Below are 21,817 nucleotides of genomic sequence, written 5' to 3'. Positions count from 1 at the left end.
GTAGCCCAGGAAACCCCATTTTCATCAACAGCAAACTTTTACATTCCCCTTCCTGTATCCATCTCCCCCAGGTCTATTATTACGTACAGTAGCACAATGACTGAGGCTGACAGGCAGCAGAGAGTGAGACCGTGGTGGTCAGATTAAACGGATCGTTTAGGCGAGGGGAACGCCTCGGTGAATATCAATTAGCCAGCCGCTGAATAATTAAGGACAGCCATGTTTTTTAATTAGCCGACTGCCGCAGTTTGAGCAGAGGAGCGAGGGCGGAGGAGGAGAGGAGGAGAGGAGGGGAGGAGAAAAGGAGAGGAGGATGCAGAGAAATGAAAACAGGTGGATTTTGCTGCGTCAGGCCTCCCCAGCCAATGGCCTGTTCTCTCACCGATTTGCTCCCATACAGTCCATTTCTTTCACACCCGCTGTTTCGTTTTAAGTTTTCTCTGACACTGGCTTTGTTTTTTAAAACATTCGAAGGTACTGAAATAAAAATGACTGCAGTGTTCAGCAGCATGTGTGAGTATGCATATATGATGTGTGTGGCTACATATGGGACTTCTTATGATAAAGACATATACAGTTATGTCATATTTCCATACTTATTTCGAAGGGACACTTAAAACACAATAAAATAGGCGTTACGGTACATTAAAAGACACTGTCCTCTGGGGAAGAGTGACAGCATCAGTTGTTTCAGCAAGTGCCCCCAAACAACACATTTATGTTCAAGTTACAAAGTCCTCTAACGGCAGTAGGAATTATAAAGAGAGCAAAGGAGGAAGTTAGGTGATGCTCTTATAGACCGACAAAGTCCAAATAGGGATGAGGTTGGGGAAGATGGATGGGTCACAGAGAAACTGAACTTTATGGGAGGAGACTGCTGTTCATTTTCCGTTTCCAACAGACACTCAACGTCAGTTTCTTTTAACCAAGACCATGATCGTTCCATAACCTTAACCACATGGTTATTGCTGTAACCATGAGGATGAGGTCCACTGAGCTTTGCAATGTAGTTATTTAAATCAAAACCACAATGTTTTCCTAACCTTAACAAACTTTAATTTAAACCCAGCAATGATCTTTCCCTAAAGTGGTGTCATTTTTCTGCCTAAACCGAACTAAAAATTAACCACAGTGCTGTCACATCATAAAACAGATTTATTGCCAGTGGTCCAATCCAGTCCAATCCAGAGGGCATGGACAAACTACGTATCTTGTCACTTAATTTGAAGGGTTTGTTGCTTTAAAATCAGAACGTCTACAGTAAATTAATCAATTTATAGCCTTCAGTATAATATAAAACCAGAAGACTTAAGTATTGAGCACTCAAGCTCAATGTAAGGACTTACCAGTAGTTCCCTGTCTTTTTGACTTGTGTCCCCCTAACTTGTCTAACTACAGCCCATCATCATCACAAGTTTAACATGTCTATCTGTTGTGAGCAGTTTAACCACAGTAAATTTCCCATCTCAAATAGTTTCAGTTGCCTAACTTTTAAAGGTAAAGGGTGAATTAGTGTTTCAGAGACAAGTTCAAATACATTTATCTTATCTTTGTGTGAAAGAAATAAGGTTTTGATTCCCTCCTATCCCATTCATCATCTTGTCACAACTATATATTGCAACCACTTTGGGGGCTCCTGACCCCTAGGTTGAGAACCATCATCTTAAACCACTGGATCTACTCATAATAGAATTTAATTTATGATAGGTTCTTAATACTAGTTGCGAATAGCATAAATTTAGGCTATGCACCACAATATTTCTTATTGCTTAAGAAGAAGAAAAAAAAAATCAGATTACGGCTATTACTGTTGCAATTCTTTACATAGGCTATTACATTTTTCATTTCACACCTCAATGATGGAGAACTCTGTATTGTAATATAATGAGGTAACTCACTGTTACACTGTATGCTTGCTACATGCTTTTAAATCATGCTAGATGAAAATAATCTTGCAAGATGCCATGATCAATAGAGCACAAATCAAATCTCATCACATTAACTAATAGTACCTTACCCATAACCTTGGTTTCTTTTGTCTTACCCCTGCCACCATCAGCTCAGCCCTGATTCGCTCCTGTCACAAGTAGCATCATAATCAATGCTCATTCACACAAGCCCTGTGAGTGGCTGCAGCACGGTGGGTCAGAACTGCTCACCATTGCCCATCTATCACAGACCTGTGCGTCAGGGCCCTGTGACAAACTAATACTGAAGCCGCGGGTCTCGGGCCCTGTGTGCTCTGACAGGCAGGGAGGGGGGTCAAAGGGCAGCACAATGTGACCGTGCTCTGGTGTTAATTGGCACGGCGGAGGTGCGGGTGCCTTTGGGAGGTTAGAGATGGATGGAGGGAAGGGAGGGAGGGGAAGTTCATGGGGTAGAGAAGATAAAAGTGAGGGAGAGAGCTGGGTCAATGTGTGGATGGAATATAGATGACAAGATAGTTGGAGGGAGAATTGGGTTTTTTGACAGATCTTGGTAGAACTGTCATATCAAGCTTGGATGTAGGAGAATATTTGGGCTTGGGGGTTGGAGTTAGTTGATAATAAAAAAAAATTAAAAAAAACACACAGACTAATATATACAAAGCTTACACACACATACTCAGAACGCAGTTTTAGACACACATCCCTCCCACGGATCTTGGCACATCCTTTAACTGCCTCTAAAACCACTGCAACTCTGTCTTAAAAAACTATTACTGGCAGATCAAATCTAAGTGATGGAGTGTAGAATGATATCACCTAACACAGACCTTACTGGCAGTATTACCCATTACCCTTAGAGTCACTAATAAAACATAAGTCCTGGTAGCGGTAGCTGTAAAACTCCATTGAAAACCATTCACTTTTGCTTGTTAATTAGCATCATGGGGTTTTACTGAGCTGCGATAGCACTTAGGTTCAAGGCTAGCTATTAGTCTCCATGGGTGGTGGTAGGGTTATAGGCGATGTAATCAAGTCACATATAGTGTGGTCAGTTAATGGGCCTAACCTTGATGGATAACACTAAAGGACAAACACACTGTAAACACTTTTTCACATACTGACTGTTTGAGTATTGAAATGTTTTTTTCTCAGCTGAGCCTGTGAGCCTAAGTGCAGCTTGTATCTACAGAATGTTATTAGAAGTATTCAAAATGAATATAAATTATTATAGTTTTTGCACTATTATCAAAAAGTAACACTCACATTTTGAAACATAAGTTGACTGTCACCTACAAATGAGCTATTACTTTATTAACTACCCACACTGCCCATATCTTTGGCTATGTCGTACATGCTCTGTTTGGCTTGAGTCACCTGAACAGGGCTTTCCCTCCGCAGGCACACCTCTCTATGCGTCTCATTCAACTGACTGCATGGCAGCTGACACCGACACAATTGAGCTCCTAACTTTGTCTCTGAGTGATCATTTTACAACAGAGCCAAAATCACAACACAGCTGTTGTCTTTAACTTATGTGTGTGGTGATTTTGTCAGACAACGTCAGGGTTATAAAATCAGGATTTTAGCAGTGCAGAACAGCAACTTGGAAAAGGCATAGAAGTGACTGCTGGTTAACATGTATTCTTAACGGGCAGCGTTTCAGTCACTATTCCATACCTATTCTATTGTCTGACAAAAGAAGCACAAAAACATGTAAATGAGAACAGCTTTATTGGAAACTCGGCTTTATTAAAATACTGGATAAGTGAGCACAGAGAGTAGGAGAGAAGCAAAAAGATAACGGGGTCCAGCCATATACTAGGTTTTGACATAGTCTTATTTCTTCAGTTCAGTTCAGTTCAGTTCAGTTCATTTTAACAGGTCGTTTAACAAGTTGTGAACCATATAAGCTGAGACTGAGTCTACGTAAAATCACTGGCCTCTGGCCTGTTTTGTAAACGCCAGGTGTGCTTGAATGAACTACTTGATACTAGTCTTCTGAATATGTCTAAAGGCAAAAGGTTTTATAGGTGCTCATAACAGCCACACTCGAAGGCAGCACGAAAAGCCTGCCATCACAGAGAGGGGCAATTTGTGCCAACTGAACAGAGGAGGACAACTGTGTAGGCATTCGTGGTGTTGCACTTGTTTGTATACACAAATCTGACTAAAGCAGTTCAATAGCAGAATGAAAAAAGAGAGCTTGAGAGAAGTTAAAATCCTGCCTACTTTTTCAACTCCACACAACTGGCTATTCGCTGCATAACGGTGGTATGTTTGTCAGATTTTCTCACAAAGTTACAAAAACTGTCACAAGCAGTCACCCCAATTCCAATGTCAGAGAGGTGTGGGGGGAGGCTGTTCAACAATCCAACAAGCACATTGTCTGAAGCATACTGATCCCTTTAGGTAGATCTGCCAACCTTCCTGTAAAATACACAATCATCCCATTACTGAAAGCTAAAAGACTTGTTCCGTATTGAACTGGTACGGGACGCACTTCGTTCCATATTTCTGAAAATCAATCCAGTCCAAATCTATGTTAGAGAAAGACTGCAGGTTAGACTATTAAGACAGAGGAATTGTGACATCACGGAGGAATTGTGACATCAAACAACCTTCACTGGGAGAAAATCATAGGAGGAGAGAGGGGCTGTGGAGGACACAGGGAGAGGGAGCGCGCTCAAAGTGCTCCGTGTTTCCTGAGAGGTTCGTAACCCTCCCTCAAGTTGGACTTAGCTTGTTGTAAAAAAAGCACACACCAACACATTATATGATAACTGATTTGTCTTCTGATCATGGCAACCATTTTCCAAATTATGTTTCAGCATTGGATCACTTTGTGTCTTCTAATTCTAAATTAAACCCTATGAGGTCATCTAAGTTAGCGTTTGTTTGACAGATCTCAGTAAAGAGCAACAGGAAACATGGGGAAATGCGCAAGTTTATCTTGCAACAAAGGCTGCCGACTGATTTCGAATCACCTACAAGCGTCTTAGACCGCTTGGCCACAAGGAAACTGCAAAATAAATTTGACAACATGGCCACCCTGTAAAGACATACTCAGGAGACAACATTTTCTTGGGAATTTATGTCAGCAGGGTGGGGAATGGTCACAATAAAGTCAAAAGAAGCAGTGGTATCATTAATCATTGAGAACAAGCTAGCGATGACCATAAAGCTCTGACTGAAGATGTTACCTTCTGACCACTATGCTATAAGGATTAGCCTATTTTTCTTATGTTTCTTCACTGTTTTTACCTTTCCTCTATTGGGTATGTGGAGTGACGTGTGGCACTTGCTCATGCTGTGGAAAATCTGGAAGTTATGCAGTGTATATGCCAGCAATGACAGCAGAGTTCAGATGCTGCTTACCAGATGTCTGCTGGAATACAATATGACAATGCAGTAATGTGGCAGATCATCAAGTTTTCCAATGAAGTTAGTTAGTTAGTCCATGTTAGTCCATGTTACCTATATTTATGAGTTTTCATTAGATGCATTTGATTGTAGCATGATTCAATCAAACAAAATCACTTTTTATGGGTAATTTTACCCAATGTAAAATTCTGTTTTGCCAATCCCTGTATAAGCACTTATATCCAGATGTGTCATCACTAGTGACACACTTGTATACATTAGGAAACCTTGGTAACTCGACTTGCTCTTTAACAAACAAGTAACTGAAGCATGGACCATCCTGATAGAAAAAGACCCGAATGCCACAGGCTGCAGACAGAAATACTCTCCCTGGGGATCTCTTAGCACAGTGAGTAATGATGCAACGACCTGGTGGGTCAAAGTGCTGACCTGCCCAGGACAGGGGGCAAGGGACAAGGACAGGGACCAAAGGACAAGAGGTGTAGGTGGCGAGTGTGGGTGCCTCAATGTTTGTGCATGTATCTTAACTGCTGGCTGTTTAAGGGCACATTGAAATGAAGTGTCCGTGTGGAGTCTGTATCTCATTGACTGTGAACAGAGGTCAACAGAGGGCTTGATCTTAACCAGCTGGCCTTAATGATGCTGAGACAGGGGTGTCAACCCACTCACACATTAACATCTCTTTTGCACTTCTCCCAAATTTTATAGATGTTTCAAAAATATACAATTTTATTTTAGGCAATTAGGTTTACAGTTAAGCAGTGAGGTTTATAGTAATCATAAGCTTATCAAAGATAACTGGGACCATGCTTCCTAAAAGATGTTCTCAGGATTGAAAGGCAGAGAATAAAATGGGAAAAGCAAGAAAGAAATGATCCTCCAGTGAAAACAAATGGGACAAGTGAGCCCACAAAGGTTGAAATCCTGGTAGAAACATGAAAAATCACTCTCCTTTCTACTCCCAGACACTTCAAGCCCCTTAGCCTTTGTTGGAGACACCACCTCCACCACTCCACTGGCAGCTCCTTCACTGAGGGACAGCAACAACATCTGCTGGCTCAGAGATTGATTAATTGGCTGATCATGCGCCCGCGGTGTAAACTGATTGATTGATCATCTCGCGGTTGGAGCTGCCTTTATCTAAAGCCCTGGGGAGCAAACCTCTGGAGGTCCCCAGTCATCTGTCATGTCCAACACACAGGGGAAGACGAAGGGGAGATGAAGAGCTGTGGGTTCATTACCGAGACATGGGGGGCATGTGTGGAGGAAGTCTCAGCCAAGATGGGAACAGGGGGCATGCCAAGAGAACAATGAAAAGATAAAGACAAGGAGGCTGAGGATGAAAAGGGAGGGAGAAGATGCTCTGGTGCATATATGGAGAGAGGCAGATACAGACATACATGAAGACAGGAGGAGGAAGGAGTGTGTCCTAGCCAAGAACAGCAGCACATGGTGACATTTGTGAACGTATATCAACAAGAAAGAAAACAATCAGGAGGAATAAAGCAGTGGTAGAAACTACTATTCAAATACTCTCAACAAAAAGAATATAAACTGATATTTGAAAAAAAAAAAAAAAAAAAAAAAAAAAAGGTACAACACAGCAAAAAGTTTGCTTATTTCATATGTAAGAGATTTGTACCAACTATGGTGTGAACTTGCATTTGTAGCTTTTTCTTCTTACAACCTCCACTCATTTTTAACTCCTGACCACATCCCTGCTTAAGAGTGAGCAATGTGGGTAATAGGGTAAAGGGAGAAGATGGTGGCAGATGGAAACAAGTGTGGAGAATGCTAGTATGCATTCAGTCAGACACATAAAGTAAAGGCAGAAAATTCCTTTACTTGATGGCGAAGGACAAAGTGAATGACCTGAAAGTAGAGAGAGGTATACTGCCTTTGGACAACAGATGTCCCTGGGGAGGAAAAAGAGAGAGAGAGAGAGTTGGTGGAACAGGGAAGAGAGCACGGACAACCTATTGCAGAAGGAATGTGAGAGGTGAAAGTAGAAGGGAATTCAATAGTAAAGGCATGCAGGAAGAAAAGGGGACAACCTCAGGATATGCTGCTGACACTGGACTTTATGGATAACTCAAACAGCCTGTGCCTGACCCATCTATGTGCATGTGCCTGCAGCCTGCAAATTTTTATCTCAAATCACTGCTCATGTTTAAGAGTAGCCCAGTGTATGTGTAAGTCCCTGAATCCTTGTGTGATTATGGCTGTGGGCATACTGTACATTCCACAAATCATGTGCACTGATGCATATTCATTCCACCCAGCAGCAGGTGTCTTCCCAGGCCTGATGCAGCTGGGAGGGGGCCACAGTCCATCTTCAGCTTATGTCTATCAAGCGCATACAGGGTCACCTTTAATCGACTAACCTCTTTAGCTGAATGAGTGCCTTTTCCCCTTTCCTTGATGCCCTGCTTACCTACTGTTTGCTGTCACAGAAAACTACTTTAAAAAGGGATGGTCAGAAGAGCCATTTTGATGTTTTTTTCTTCTCTGAAGTCACAAGTTAGCTTCTTCAATTACATGTATGACCATGTAAGCTTCATATTCGTTTCCAACTATATATGAAAGCACATAAATATGTAAATAAATATTATTTTACCGTATTTTATTACCGTATTTCCCCAAAAGATTTCTGTCTTGCAAATACAGTGCCATTTTGTAACTATTCATCTCAGGTTATTTGACTTTTATTTAAAGTTCACTTTTCTATGTAGTGCCGTTTTTAATTTCTCTCATCTCCTCTTTCCATACACCTCTTTTATCCTCTTTCCATTCTCTCATGGTCTCTATATCTCATTCAGATTTTCTGCTGTTCACAGCCTTCTTGACTCCCCTCTTGTATTCGTTCCCCCTATATGTTTAAGTTCTTTCCATCGTTCAGTCAAAATCTCCCACTATAGCACCATTAGCTGAGCCAACTGTTCACTTCCATAGAACCTCATTAATACCGCTCTCCTATCAGACCCAAGAGGGACAAGAGAAAGATCAAGAAAAGGGGAAAGGGACGAGTGCAAAAGAAAATACCTGTAATGTTACACATGCAACACATCTACTGTACTGAGCCACACACACACACACACATTATATGCTGTGTTTAAGTTAACTCAAGACACTCGCTTTTGTAACCTTTGGACTTCAATAGACTGCCAATTTAAGTTTCAGCTAGGCAGGGTCAAATCACATAACTATTCTCATACTAGAGACTGCAAAGAGGTTTTGACTATTAAATTCTCAGCTATGGTACCACTGAGATTACAGTTCTACCACTGAAAAAGGGAAAAGGTGTCAGGTTCAACACATTGTCAAGTTTTTATAAATACAGTATCTCAGTATCAATATCTCTTTTTATTAACTGTCAATCTCTTGTTGTAATCTTGTCTTCGATTTTCTTAATGATAGAAATGAGGTAAAAAACTAAACAATACACAGTATTTTGAGGTATGTACTCATTTAAAGATCCAATAAGGAGTCAAGTTGGAGGATATGCAGCTTTACAAATTAACACCACATCAAATAACAGGCTATGCCATCATAAATATACAGGACCAACAAACAGGCAGTCACAGTCACTCCTTTTCACCCTGAGAACTCTATAAGCCATCAAACCCTGTTAAAATCTGTCAAAACCTGCCAGGGCTCACTCTCAAACCCACTAAAATGACTGACCAGAAAAATAAAATGGAGTGTTCATGAAATGACTTTCATACACCTGCTGTATACAGCATGTCTTTAGCGGTTTAAAAATTCACATGTAACAAAATCTTGTTGCATTTGCTATTAGGAAGGTGGAAATTTAAAACACTTTTCTGAATCTTTTTTATTGCTTGGCTGGAAAGTGAACAACTCTCCAATTTTCAGTTATACATATTATGTACCAAAAGTGTCACTGGGTGATTAAGTTTCTTTTTACACGGGTCAAATCAATTCCTTGCTTAGACAAAGGTGAAAAAAAAGGCACAAAGCACAATAAGCAAATTCTAATCAGCTTTCCAAAATGTTTAGAACAAATGAGGATGAACACATACATAAATACATATACAGCCCAGTGAGGCTGGGGTGGTAAATTAATTGTACAAGCTCTCTTGTCAGAAGGAAGCTTTCCTGACACCAGTATCCATCCATCAATCGAAGTGGTGCCGTATCCCGGCCCGACTGCTGGCCACTCACAGTGCCAATTAGCTGACAGGGTAAGGGCCTGGTGCTGAGGGCCTGGCACTGAGTGCCAGCCACGGGCCCTGCCAATTACAGGCTGACCTCCCATCTAACCCTAATACTGGCACAGTGTGTGGGCACCACACCCTGGAAAGGGTGAGGTACAACCACCAATATGTAAAGGACCGTCGAATGGGCTCCAAGACTAGAGAAAGAAAGACGGAGAGAAAAAAAGAAAAGAAAAAAATAGACAGAGGTATGTACAGCACACTGTCAGTAAGAAAGAATCAAAAAGGCAGTGGTGCAGACAGACAATTTGTTCATTCAAGTTGACCTCTTACAGTACACAAACATTTAACTACACTGTATCCATGGAACAAACCGACATTAACACAACACTCACACAAACAGAAAATGTGCCTCTATTTCATGAAAGGTTTTGCATTGCACAGGCCAATGAGGTTGAGGTAAATTGACTATACAAGTCCACACACACACACACACACACACACACACACACACACACACACACACACACACACACACACACACACACACACACACACACACACACACACACACACACACACACACACACACACACACACACACACACACACACTTGTTGGTCTGATTTCTTTAAGGTCCCCGCAGCTTTGGGTCTAAACCCAACCTTTAATATAAGTCACATCACCCTAACCTCTTCATTAATGCATCTGTAGAGCAAAAGCACCTGAAAGATCATTTTTAACTTTATACTAATGAAATAAATAGACAGCTCTCTGAAATGCAGTTACATCAAGCCTGGCAGGGGTTATTCTTACTACAGCTCAGACAACTGTAGTCAGAGATAGGATGCAATTTGTCCTTGGCGAGCTGAGCAAATCCAAAATATATGTAAATCACAGTGTACCACTACCTCTCTTATCTCATTCACAAGTAAAAGAAATGAGGACCTTTTCTGCCCCCAATCTTCCTTATACTCTGTGATGTGGAGAGAAAAAATAATAAGTTGAAAGAAAAAGAAATGTTTTTTGGTTTTTTTTTTTTTTACTATTTTTTGTAAATACCACCAACAGGCACCAATTCAAAACCCAGCAAGTCTCCGTTAATACCTGGGAAATTAAATTGTCAGCCCATTATCAGCCAGGTCCAGTCAACTGTATCTAAAATGAAACCATGCGCAACTGAAGTACACAAATTCAACAAAAAAGGCAGGACGTTTGCTGGACACTGCAGTTTTTAGAGGGTGTGGGCACCAGAGTGAGCAGAGGGGGCGGGGGGGCTTGTTGCATTAAAAATGTTAAGCTTTACCCAAGTCATTTTCAAACCAGCCAAGCATCAAATGGAACACAGTTTAAGGAAAGAATAGGTACTGATTTTCTTTGGGAGCTCTGACAGGATGGACACGGTGTGTGTGTGTGTGTCTGTATGTGTGTATAGGGAACAAACAAACATTCTTCGTATGCTGTATTATCCCTTGCTGTGAAAGCAGAGATGGTGGAAAAATCACGGAACATCACATTACCGACTGCTATGTGCGTGTCTGTGTGTGTGCATGAGAGAAAGAGATAAAGATGGAAATGGGAGCAACAAAAGCAAATATTTTTTACATTTTTACATTCAAGTAACTGTGCATACAACTTTACACAAAAGGGAGAAACTGACAAATACATGGACTAACACTAGACTACAACTAGCTAAAAACAATGCAGTCTAATACAACATTCCCGGAACAAATCCTAACTTTATAAAGGTTATAATGTTCAGTTTTTACTTAAATGGTTTTATATAGGTGTTTATTCAACTGCATGGTCATTTCTGAGGCTGCAGTTTGCGGTGCTGAGGATGTGGACGGGTTGTACAGGCATTTCTATTACTTTGTCCACTCCATTAATATCAATGAGGGTAGGCTAAATTATAGAAACACCTCTCTGTATAATGTAATACAGTTCAACAGTTGCACATTTATATACGGAATAACGCTGCATAGTTTCACTTAATCATAGTGTCAGGTAAGGTCTCAAAAAAAAAAAAAAAAAAAAAACGAACAACAAATTAAATGTAGATCTGAGTGTTTTGGACCAGTTGAAAACAGCATAAAAAACCATTGCCGCCAGGTAGACCCCACCCAGGCCACTGTTTGGAACTAGGAAAGATTGATGACTCTGGGTTTGATTGAAAAGTCTGCCTCGGGGTTAGAGCCTGTGTCTGGGTGAGACGCTGTGGCCAGTGATTGATTGGCGACTGGGCCAGTTTGCCTCCACAGGGAGCAGGGTCGCTGAAAATCAAAAGGGGGAACGGCGGAAGTCTATGATTTCATTAAAACACAGATATGTGGACTGACAGATGGATGTAAACTGTGAGTAAGAGAGTTACATGATTTGCTCAACCCATGGGCTCGTACATCTCTGCCAAAACTCCTCCTTTGTCAGTATATAAAAGACAAGATTATATTTGTAGCCCTCATTCATACACTGTTCTTTTCTGCTTTGTCTTCAGGTGGTAACCACTAAAAAGAATCATATATTCCTAATTGATGCTGCTGGGTAATTACGCACTAATAGACCTGTTAACTAATTAAGGGTTTATTTGTGTGTAATGATTTTTACTAACTCGATGAGGCCATCTTGACCACATAAAGCCACCAATCGTTTATTTCACACCAGGCTGTCCACTCATTAAATCATACTCATCAAGAAATTCTTCAGAATGACCACATGATGAAAAGAATCCATTTTTATTAGGTTGCCAAGCATATTGAAGACAAAACAATGCAGTGACAATTTTCCTCTCAGTGTGAATTTGACAAGCTTGACCCTTTGGTATTTGCAGCCACTGTGATCCAGGAAATTCTGCTGCTCTGGACAAGCAGACATAATCAGCATAGAGAGTGAAATTAAACATGACAACTACAACTTTCCAAAATCTACGGCTCATTTTAATGTTAATGACATGAAAAGTAATTACGTTTGCTCATTTCTTATCCTTCCAATAGCTGATCAAAGAACACAAAAAGTTGAAATCCACATGACACATGCATCTATGCAGAAATCTAAAATATAATGCTGTGCTTCTAACTACCACAAACCCCTTGTGTATGTTGGTGTTCCCCTTTCCTTTATTGTGGTCCCCCCTGAGTGGCAGAACACTTGTGAGCACTGACACTGAACATGTTACCCTCAAACAACAGAACCCCAGGAACCCAGCAACAATGACAATGACAACACACACCCGTGCCTACACTGCTGTGAAGTTTCAATTACTGTTAGACTTGCTGGCTGGCTACTGCCAGTCAGCCTGACAGGGAAGGGAGTGACTGGTGCTGGAAAAGCCTGAAGGGCAAGCCGTCCCACCAGGGTAGTAGGAACCAACTAGGGCCCTGGCTACACTACTGCAATTTATATTAAAACATAATCTGATGCATAAATAACATAGACGCCTAAAACTGTTTGCTAAAGGAATAGATGTGAAAAACACTTTGCTTCAACATCTGGCTTAATTTAGAATTTGGCAAGTTGAAAGAACGGCCATAAGTCTACACAACAGAGCTACAATACAGGTCAATACAGTGTATATGAAAAAACAGTACAAGGGACATTAAATTCAAGTAAACAAGTAAAAACACATGTATTCCAGCAGACACTCAACTTGCGCATGACAAAGATAAGAATAAGTATTCCTCTTTATTTTAGCCTTAGCTTTATTTTTAAAAAAATGCACTTAATTTATGACAAATTACTGTTAATAGCTTCCAAAAATATGCTGAAATTAAAAGGTGGTTTAGTTTTAGCTTTCCATAAAATTTAGTTAATACCTAATACGGCAAGAATCTGAATCGAGATACAATAAGAACCAGGATCTATAAACGGAGTCTAAATCAATAAAATCTAAGCGATACCCAACTCCGGTCTAACTCTATGTCTCAGGGCAGTTCCCCAGAATGGGTGTCACTGTAATTGGTGTAGCTATGGTTGCGGAGGTTATAGCCATTATAGGTGAGCGTGGGGAGGCATAACTGCTCACAGCATCGCTCTCAGTGTGTGTGAAGTAGAAGAGGGAATGTATGGGGTCCTGCTGCTCACCGTGACCTGTATCTTAATGAGGGGGACAAATCAATACTGCACCCTACAAAGAACAGCTCCTATAGACAAATGTTTTTCTCAGTGGCAATGAACATGTGTTCAGGTTAATTCACATTCAAATAAAACTATTTGAAGTGCGACAAAATCACTGATGCAATAACAACATCTAAAGTCTGACTAAATATTTAACCTTCCTAACTTTTTTCCTTCTTCTTTTACAGCTACAGCTCCTCCACTCTCTTTCCTTCTTACAGGAAAGCAATGTTTTTATTGTTTTCTATAGATCATCTTTTAGTTAAAGATTTCTACCCTGTTTCAATAGGCCTTTTCTTCCTGCTCGCATTTAAAAAAATCATTACTACAGGGCATCCTGGCCCAGTCACTGCAAAGTTCCTGGTTGAGCTCATGTTATTGCACAACATCCCTGTCTCTTTCCCCGTGTTTTCTGCTCCTTTCTTCTGTCTATGTTAGACAAAAAAAGAAAAAAAAAAGTCTGACAGATAGATTGATAGTTGACAGATGCAGTGTTTACCCATGTAGTCAATGCTCTCCCAAATTCTTCCCTTTCCACAATACTGAAAAAACAGTGTCATTTCTCTTGACACCAAAACTGCCAGGCGGATGAGATAAATCCAGCAGTTTTCAAAAACACTCTCACTTGTTTCAGTAATTTAAAAAAAAAAAAAAAAAAAGAATACAGAAACAATTTTCTGGGAACATAGAGCAATGTGTATCACTCATTGAGAAGTTTTTATGATTCAACACTAGGTTGTTATTAAGCCAGAAAGTATATTTTCTGCTCTCAAACTAACTTGGATTAAACAGAGGAAAACATGCAATGTTATGCATCTCAAGAAGTTTTCCTAACCACAAAATTATTACGGTTATCATTAATATTATAAAAGTGTGTAGCACTAAAGCATAACAATAACACTTTTTTAGTGTAGTTAGACTTAGCCAGCAAGCTAAATATTGTATAAAAAGTAAGAACAGAGACAGTCTCAATACAAATACTTGATTTAATCTAATGGCCTGAATAATTGCTCAAGGACATAGCAGTGCAGCATATAAGATAATACATGAGGTGTTTGGTTTACTGGGAAAAGGGACTGAACAAATCACCTCTGAAAGCTTTATCAGCCAGCAGATAATGCACGTAGCACAGCAAACCACAACCTCTCCCTGTCTTTGGATCAACTTATACACTTTGCCCAGCAATCAGGACCAATTTCACCTCCCAATTACTGATCCTTATGTGCTTTATAACAATATTAATTCAATATAATGGGTAACCTATAGAGAAAAGGTTGTGTGTTTGATGAGGGGTGGTAAAAGCACATCATGAGAAAATGAGCAAAAAAGGTCTATATTCTCATATGCACATATTTCAAGTTGAATATCTTAGTAATTGGTCTTTCTGTTATTTTCTTCTTTTTGAGTAAAAAGAAATAAAGTCTCACACTAAGACACGGAGGGGAAGAAAGACAGAGTCAGCAGACAGGCGACACACGCACACGCACACGCACACACACACACACACACACACACACACACACACACACACACACACACACACACAGAGACACAGAGACACAGACAATAACACACAAAAGACCTAAAAAACATGTTTTATGTTTCATCAAAGATGAGTTCACTGTGGGTAGCGGACAATCCTGGAGTTTGACAAACACGGAATGAAATGACAATGGGAAATGGAAAAGTCCATTTCCAGTTGAAAAGAACAGTGGCTGTGTTGAAGCGTCTGACTTGACAATTACATGAGTGGTAAAAAACGGCACTGCGCCTCCACTGATAACCCGTTGGATTCTATTAAAACTCCAGCACTCCAAAAGAATACTTAAACGGAAGAAATTATCACACAGGCGCACACACGATTCTGAAACAGTAAAACCCTCTGACAATGATTCTTTTGATGCAATATGCATGCTCTAAGGAAGTAGAGACATACTGGAGGCAAAATAGACACAATCAACTGAATTTATACAGAAAATCTAAGTTACAGATAAAGACTGTAAGCAAAACTGCATATATATGACTGTGTGTGCATGATCAGTCCCGCACTGAATGCACAGCCACTGCAGTGCTTGCTAACTGTAGTTTCAAAGGCTGCTAATGTCCCTAGGTTAGCCCTGGGGCTACAAACAAAAGCTTCATGGAATATAGGAGGAAAAGTTTTTCTTCAGTAGAGGGAGTTTGTACTTCAGGAGGATACGGGCAATAACATGCACAAGGAGTCTGTGACAGTTCAGTAAGACCCACCACCCATTATGCTACTTCATACATTACAGATACAAAGCAGGTGTCACATTCCTGCCCTTCCACCCCTCCTATGGTCTCCTCCCCTAATTTGTGCCGTCTCCCTCCCTATGAAATACAACAGAAATTAAATGACAGAAAACCTACGACTGAAACGGTTTCCTTCACAGATGCTGAAGGGAAAAACACATCAAATCATGTGTCTCCCTCTCTGGCTGCCTTTTTTTCCTTTCGATATGATCGCCGTTCCAAATGAGGGATCATTCATACACTTGTCCTGCGGCATGGAATCACGTCAACGCTCCTTTCCTGCTCTCTTTCTCTCTCTCAACAAAATGTTTCATTTTTCTATTACTGCGATGAGCGTGTGAAATGAGCTATATAATCAATAGCATAGGTTTGTAAACAGCAGCCGCACTCCAGGGAAAATGTGTTTTCTTTTTGAAAACAATGCGCTGCCTGTGTGTGTGGTAAGGAACACTCATCTGACAATGTTTACATGGGCAATTTACAGGAAATAAAGACACAGGCTGCCCAAAATGAAGGTAGCTTTTTCTTGTGATACAGCAGGATGACCAGGCAAAGATGTGGAAGAGGAGATGTGGCTATAGTGAAGAGGTTTACTTACTGTATGTTGATTAAAATGAACTGAAACTGTCCTCTGAGTTATTATTATGTAGATAATGCAATGATGTAGAAACAGTCTTCAAAATAACTATGAAAAAAAGGTTCACTGTGATTCGTCTTTGTGTGTGTTTCTGGGGGTGAGTGTCGACCCAGTCAAGACAGTTCTATGAATTACTGCTCACAGCGATGCTCACACACTCACAGCTCTGACATTTGTCACTTTACCAGGCGGGAACTGTCGATTACAGCAAATAGGTTCACTTCCTTCTGCCTGTGTGATAGAACAGGAATGTCTGAACATAGAATGGGACATGCCTTCATGTAAAGATGGCACTCATCAGTGAGTCTGTGCTTGCAGGGTCATACAGTTAAAATGTTCAATGTCTGTCTGACACTGTGGTGCGGCTCGGAGCCAACTGAATGTTGAAAAGGTATGAAACTGTTTGGCAAGATAAAATGATGGGAGGAGATGGGAAAGTACACAGTAGCTGCCATATATCAACTTACATAGAGCTGAGCACGGTGCCTCTCATCCTCACTGGTGATCCTCTCCCTTATGATGGCCTGCTGAAGGCTCTCCTGGGCCATGGCCCGCTCCACAGACAGGATCCTGGACACTTCATTCTGGACCTGGGACTGGGCATCAGCATTAGCCTGTGCCGCTGCCCGGGCCTTCTCCGCCTCCAACCTGTGGAATATTACCAGTAATTTACTAGAGTAATTCACTTTTTAACCCATTTCAAAAGGTTACATATTAATGACAGCACAACCTAGTGTAGCTTGCAGAGTGTTGCAGAAGGGTATAACAACAATGCACCTCATGGTACAGGACTACAGTATACACTACTCAATATTCTTTCCCCTACAACTATCTCTATTATGCCTGAATGGCTACTAAAATTTTCAATGAACAAAGTTACGCTGTCCATAGTATGTTTCATTATCCACAGCACTTCAAACGTAGGGCCTTTTGCGTCGCCTTAGTACAACATGTCTGTATATATGGTGAATTATAAGGTCTACTGCGTATTAGCTAATTTCAAACCAAAATCAAGCTAGTTTGAAACTAAAATCTTTTGAAAAACAAAGCAGGCATCTATTGCTCATTAATTAAAAAAATATATATATATTTCATAAAATGGTCATCTTGTTAAGCACAGATAGTGAATGGCCTCATTTCAGAGCAGCAAACATTTTTTTGTAAACTATTTGAGTATTTTTGATGTTTATAGCATCACCCACATTCATAAAAGCTGTTGTACTACATGCTGCCCAATTGTAGTGTCTCCCAAAAGAATTAAAAGGTCACAAATGGAGCACGGATATAGGCCAATATCTTGTATATTGATTTTCAATCCTAGTGTCAGATTCATCCATTCACATCCTTGCTATTCCACAGTTTGCAAAGAGTGTGCAACATTGAGAAGTCATACTCAACACTGAAAAAAAACATTATAAGTTGAACTCTGACTGCCCCAGTTCGAGTGTCCCTGATGTACCACAGTCAGTTAACATCTGTCAGACAGTTTCAAATTATTTACACTGAAGAGTAATTTGACTATCAATATGTAATAGACAACACTACCATTTCCCCAAAACAAGAATCATTAGGCCAGTGAAGCAGTGATACAGACAGAGGCACTACAATCTCTTCAGACACAAGACCACCATTTGAACCCTGTCACTGGGTTCCCGTAGTTGCCTAGCAACGCACTCCCTACTCAGCGACGGTGTGCTTGATTGGAGAAGAGGAGGAACGTCCCTGAAACCCTGAAAGTCTTCCTCCGCTAGGAATCAAACATTAGTAGCTAGGTAAAATAAACACAGAACAGACAGAGTGAATGCCTGAATTAATTACAACAGACACATGAAGATGGCAAGGATCTTCAAACTCCAGATTAACAAAAATCCTAAGAGAGCCCCGAAAGGTAGCTTTGACAAGAAGGAGGATGCCTTAAAGTGAAGGTGTATGTTGACTGGTCGTTTGATGTATTTCACAGACAGAACCGTAACTCCATGTGAAAATTCCTCCAAATTCTAAGGAGCCATCTACATACGATCCATCATTTGTCAGAGGTCTGACTGATCATTTATTTTATTAGAACAACACATTTTCTTTTGTTTCCATCATTTTTCAAGCGGTGCTTTAAAAATGTGTGGAAATTTGTGGTTTGATATTCATGAACACTTAAGTTAAATGCATGACTCATTTACAGCCTCATCAGGTTTGTGCATTGCTCATTATGGTAATTTAAGTGAATCATCCTGGTTGTCAAGTGTGTGGTAACAGGCATAGATACAGTTCTTGCCTTTTTCACCTCTGTGGCTCTGTTCTTGATATTACCCAGTGATCTGTCAATGTGAAGGGTTTTCATTTGTTATTCTATTTCAAAAATTCCATTCCTCTCTTCACTCACCTGTGAATATAACCAAAATTTAGACAGTGATGAATCATGATGGACAGACCGGTCTAACTAATCACCACCACATGCCTTTGGCTTTAAGCTGATGACAGGTAGGTCAAATGAAAATATGTCTGATGTCTTAAAGCTGCCATTTGCCCTGCAACACCACTACATGGTTAGAGAGAAGGGGAGAGCGAGACGAGATGGGGAGACAGAGAGAAAGACAGAAAAGAGGGAGAGGAAGGAACGAGCATGAGTAGTGGCAACATGACATGTTTGGCCCTGGGGAAGTGAAGCAAAGAGGGAGTGAGGCAGAGAGTGGGAAAAGGAGATGGAGGGAGACAGAGAGAGACCAGCCATGTCCAGTCTCACAGTCCACTGGGCTGCATACGTCAGCACACTCCATCCATCATCGGGCTCCAACTCACACATACACACTCATACAGGGAGACTCCTAATGGCTTTTTACATTCACCATTTCCCCATGATCCATGCCCGCCTGCCTGCACTGCTAATGTACCTAAGCTACCTTTACTCAAGAGGCTTTGGCTTTTGCTAATGCTACTACTGTAAGAGAGGACTTGAGTGGTACTCGTGGGCCAGCAAAAGCAACAGCTTCACCCTCGATGACATGAACTTGGAGCTTTGTCACTTTGGACAAATGTACATTTATCCAAACTATTATAAGAAACTACCATAGCTAACAAGTATTTAACAAAATCTGCAAGAATTAAATGTTTGATTAGATAAACCAGTCCTATCAGAGTAGAATTAAATACCAGTTGAAGCTTTGTGAGCAAAACTTTGCCTCCACTCATTAAATTATTCAGTGTGCAAGTGTTGAAAGTGTGCAGAGGTTTTAAGGACAACCAACATTTTGCTAGACACCAGGAGAGCCAAATCTCATTTTGTTTACCTGTTTTATAATGGAAAACCAATTTGACACATGGTGAACTGGAACAGAACCCGGCAAGGTCAAAACATACTAATAAAAAGTTGTACCTACTGAGCAAGGTCTTCCTTAGGCATGTTGCCAAATCAAAAAAGAGAAAAACGCCAAATTACCATGATAATAAATTAATGGTAACCAAAACCTACAACCTGGATAAGTGAGAGAAATTAGGTCAAGAAAATAGACAGCCTAGAAAAACAGTCTGTCTACTGACTTCCTCACAAGTGCTAACCCAAAGCAAAGACTGCTATCATTAGCTGGATGCTAGACCTGCTTCACCTCTATTGCTTTCCAGTCATTACTGCCCTGTCCCTGGGATGTTGGATGCATTTTTCATTCGGTTTTTAGAAGATTAACACTGGGTAAGAAGGGGAGTCTTTAAGATAGAGACTGGTGGAGTCAGACAGAGCGAGGAAGAAGACAGCACCTGTGTATGGGATAATCTTGGCCCAGTAACCCGTGTTTTGATGGCTCAGTGGATCGAGTCTTGGAAACAGACAGATGGAAAGGCGGAACCAGTGATGTATCGTTAATTTGAAGAGGAGTTGAGTGCACATGGGTTGGACTTTGCTGGCCTTTCCAGAGAAGTAACATACTATTTCCAGGAGATGATCTTGAACAGAAGCACCTGGGAATACTTCAGTTCTTTGAGGGCACAGTTTCTAAAACTTTGGAAGTTCATAGGTTTATAGATAGATTGATTTTTAGGTGAAGTACTGGAGATGCTGCAACTTAGTAACCCTAAGTGCCAATAGTCCGGACAAGCTGTACGGGGCTGTGTGTGTGTTTGTGCGCGCATACACAAAATTTACATCGACATCATGCTAAAAAAGTTTGCTAAACGAAAGAAAGAAAACAAAATAAATTTTAAATTCATGTCTCCTAGCTTTTCCCCTTTTACCTCTCCATCAGTTTACATTCTGTCTCTTTTCTCAGCTCTTCACCCATTAATACTTCTAGTTGTCTACTTGTCTTCTACACAAGATATGTCTCATTAAAGTCTGCCTGGCAGGATGGATTCTGACAGACCTACACGACAGTGCTGGCTCCATCCCATGTGCCTTGAAACAAAGGCATTTAAAGGCCCAATGCAATATTGATGTTAGGAAGAATGTAGCTGAATGGTGGCTATGAATATTTTATGGAGCTATGCACTCTCCCTGACACACATACGCTCACACACATAAACACACACAAACAGCACACCTGACTGTGGGTGCTATGAAATGCTGGGACAGAGTTGAAATTAAGTGTATGGGAAACAATGGACAGTGCAGTGGGAGGATTAATTTAGAAGAGTCTCCACACTGCAGAAGGAACATAAAAGCCATTTTGTAATCTCCCTCTACTTTACCCACAATTAAAGATAATTGCAATCTCCTTAGTGCTACGACCAAGGTTCATCAGCAGCAAACTGTCAAAAGTAGATATCACTGTCACTCTCTTCACTGTTATTGCCTCTTCCAATATCAGACCGAGCGTAAAGCTCAAACTCTCAACATCCTGCCATTTAATAAAGTGAGAGAGCCAGAGTAAACAGTCCATCTGCTTCGAAATGTGGAATAAGTTCAGAGGTCTGATGGTTATCATTCTGTCTAGCTACCACGGTGTCTTATGGAGTTTAAACACTGGGATGATATTAGAAATTACTTTAAGTTTGTGTTGAACTCCCTCCTACTGATTCTATCTGTTCATAAAGAACACCTTGAGTAACACACAAACCGCAGACGGCAGATGTTTTGCTAGGAAACTCGACAGAGTCGGAAACCATAACTGTTTGACTACATAGGTCAACAGCAGGTCAACAGTGCTAAGAAATGCGTTTTTTTCCCTCTTTTTCAAAACAATGTTCTCATTGTTGAAACCTGAGGGCTTGAGGCCTGCTCTGTGTATGTTTGTGTGTGTGTGTGTGTGTGTGTGTGTGTGTGTGTGTATGTGTGCGTACAGGATGGGTTGGTCACTATCTATCCTAACATCAAGTTGCTACTAGGA

General features: G+C 40.7%; 1 protein-coding gene across 3 annotated transcripts in view; it reads right to left on the bottom strand.

Moving 5' to 3' along the window:
* The window catches only part of chchd3a (coiled-coil-helix-coiled-coil-helix domain containing 3a), a 67,532-nt gene that overhangs the window by 30,941 nt on the left and 14,774 nt on the right, over positions 1 to 21,817 (bottom strand). For all 3 annotated transcript variants that reach the window (XM_040151470.1, XM_040151478.1, XM_040151488.1), the window contains one exon: positions 16,976 to 17,156. In XM_040151470.1, coding sequence (XP_040007404.1) covers positions 16,976 to 17,156 — 181 coding nt within the window. The remainder of the gene's footprint in view (positions 1 to 16,975; positions 17,157 to 21,817) is intronic.

The sequence above is a fragment of the Xiphias gladius genome, chromosome 2 (genome assembly GCF_016859285.1).
Source record: "Xiphias gladius isolate SHS-SW01 ecotype Sanya breed wild chromosome 2, ASM1685928v1, whole genome shotgun sequence".
In the NCBI taxonomy this organism is placed as follows: Eukaryota; Metazoa; Chordata; class Actinopteri; order Istiophoriformes; family Xiphiidae; genus Xiphias; species Xiphias gladius.
Note: the sequence above shows the minus strand (reverse complement) of the source record. Positions and strands in the feature narration are given on the sequence as shown.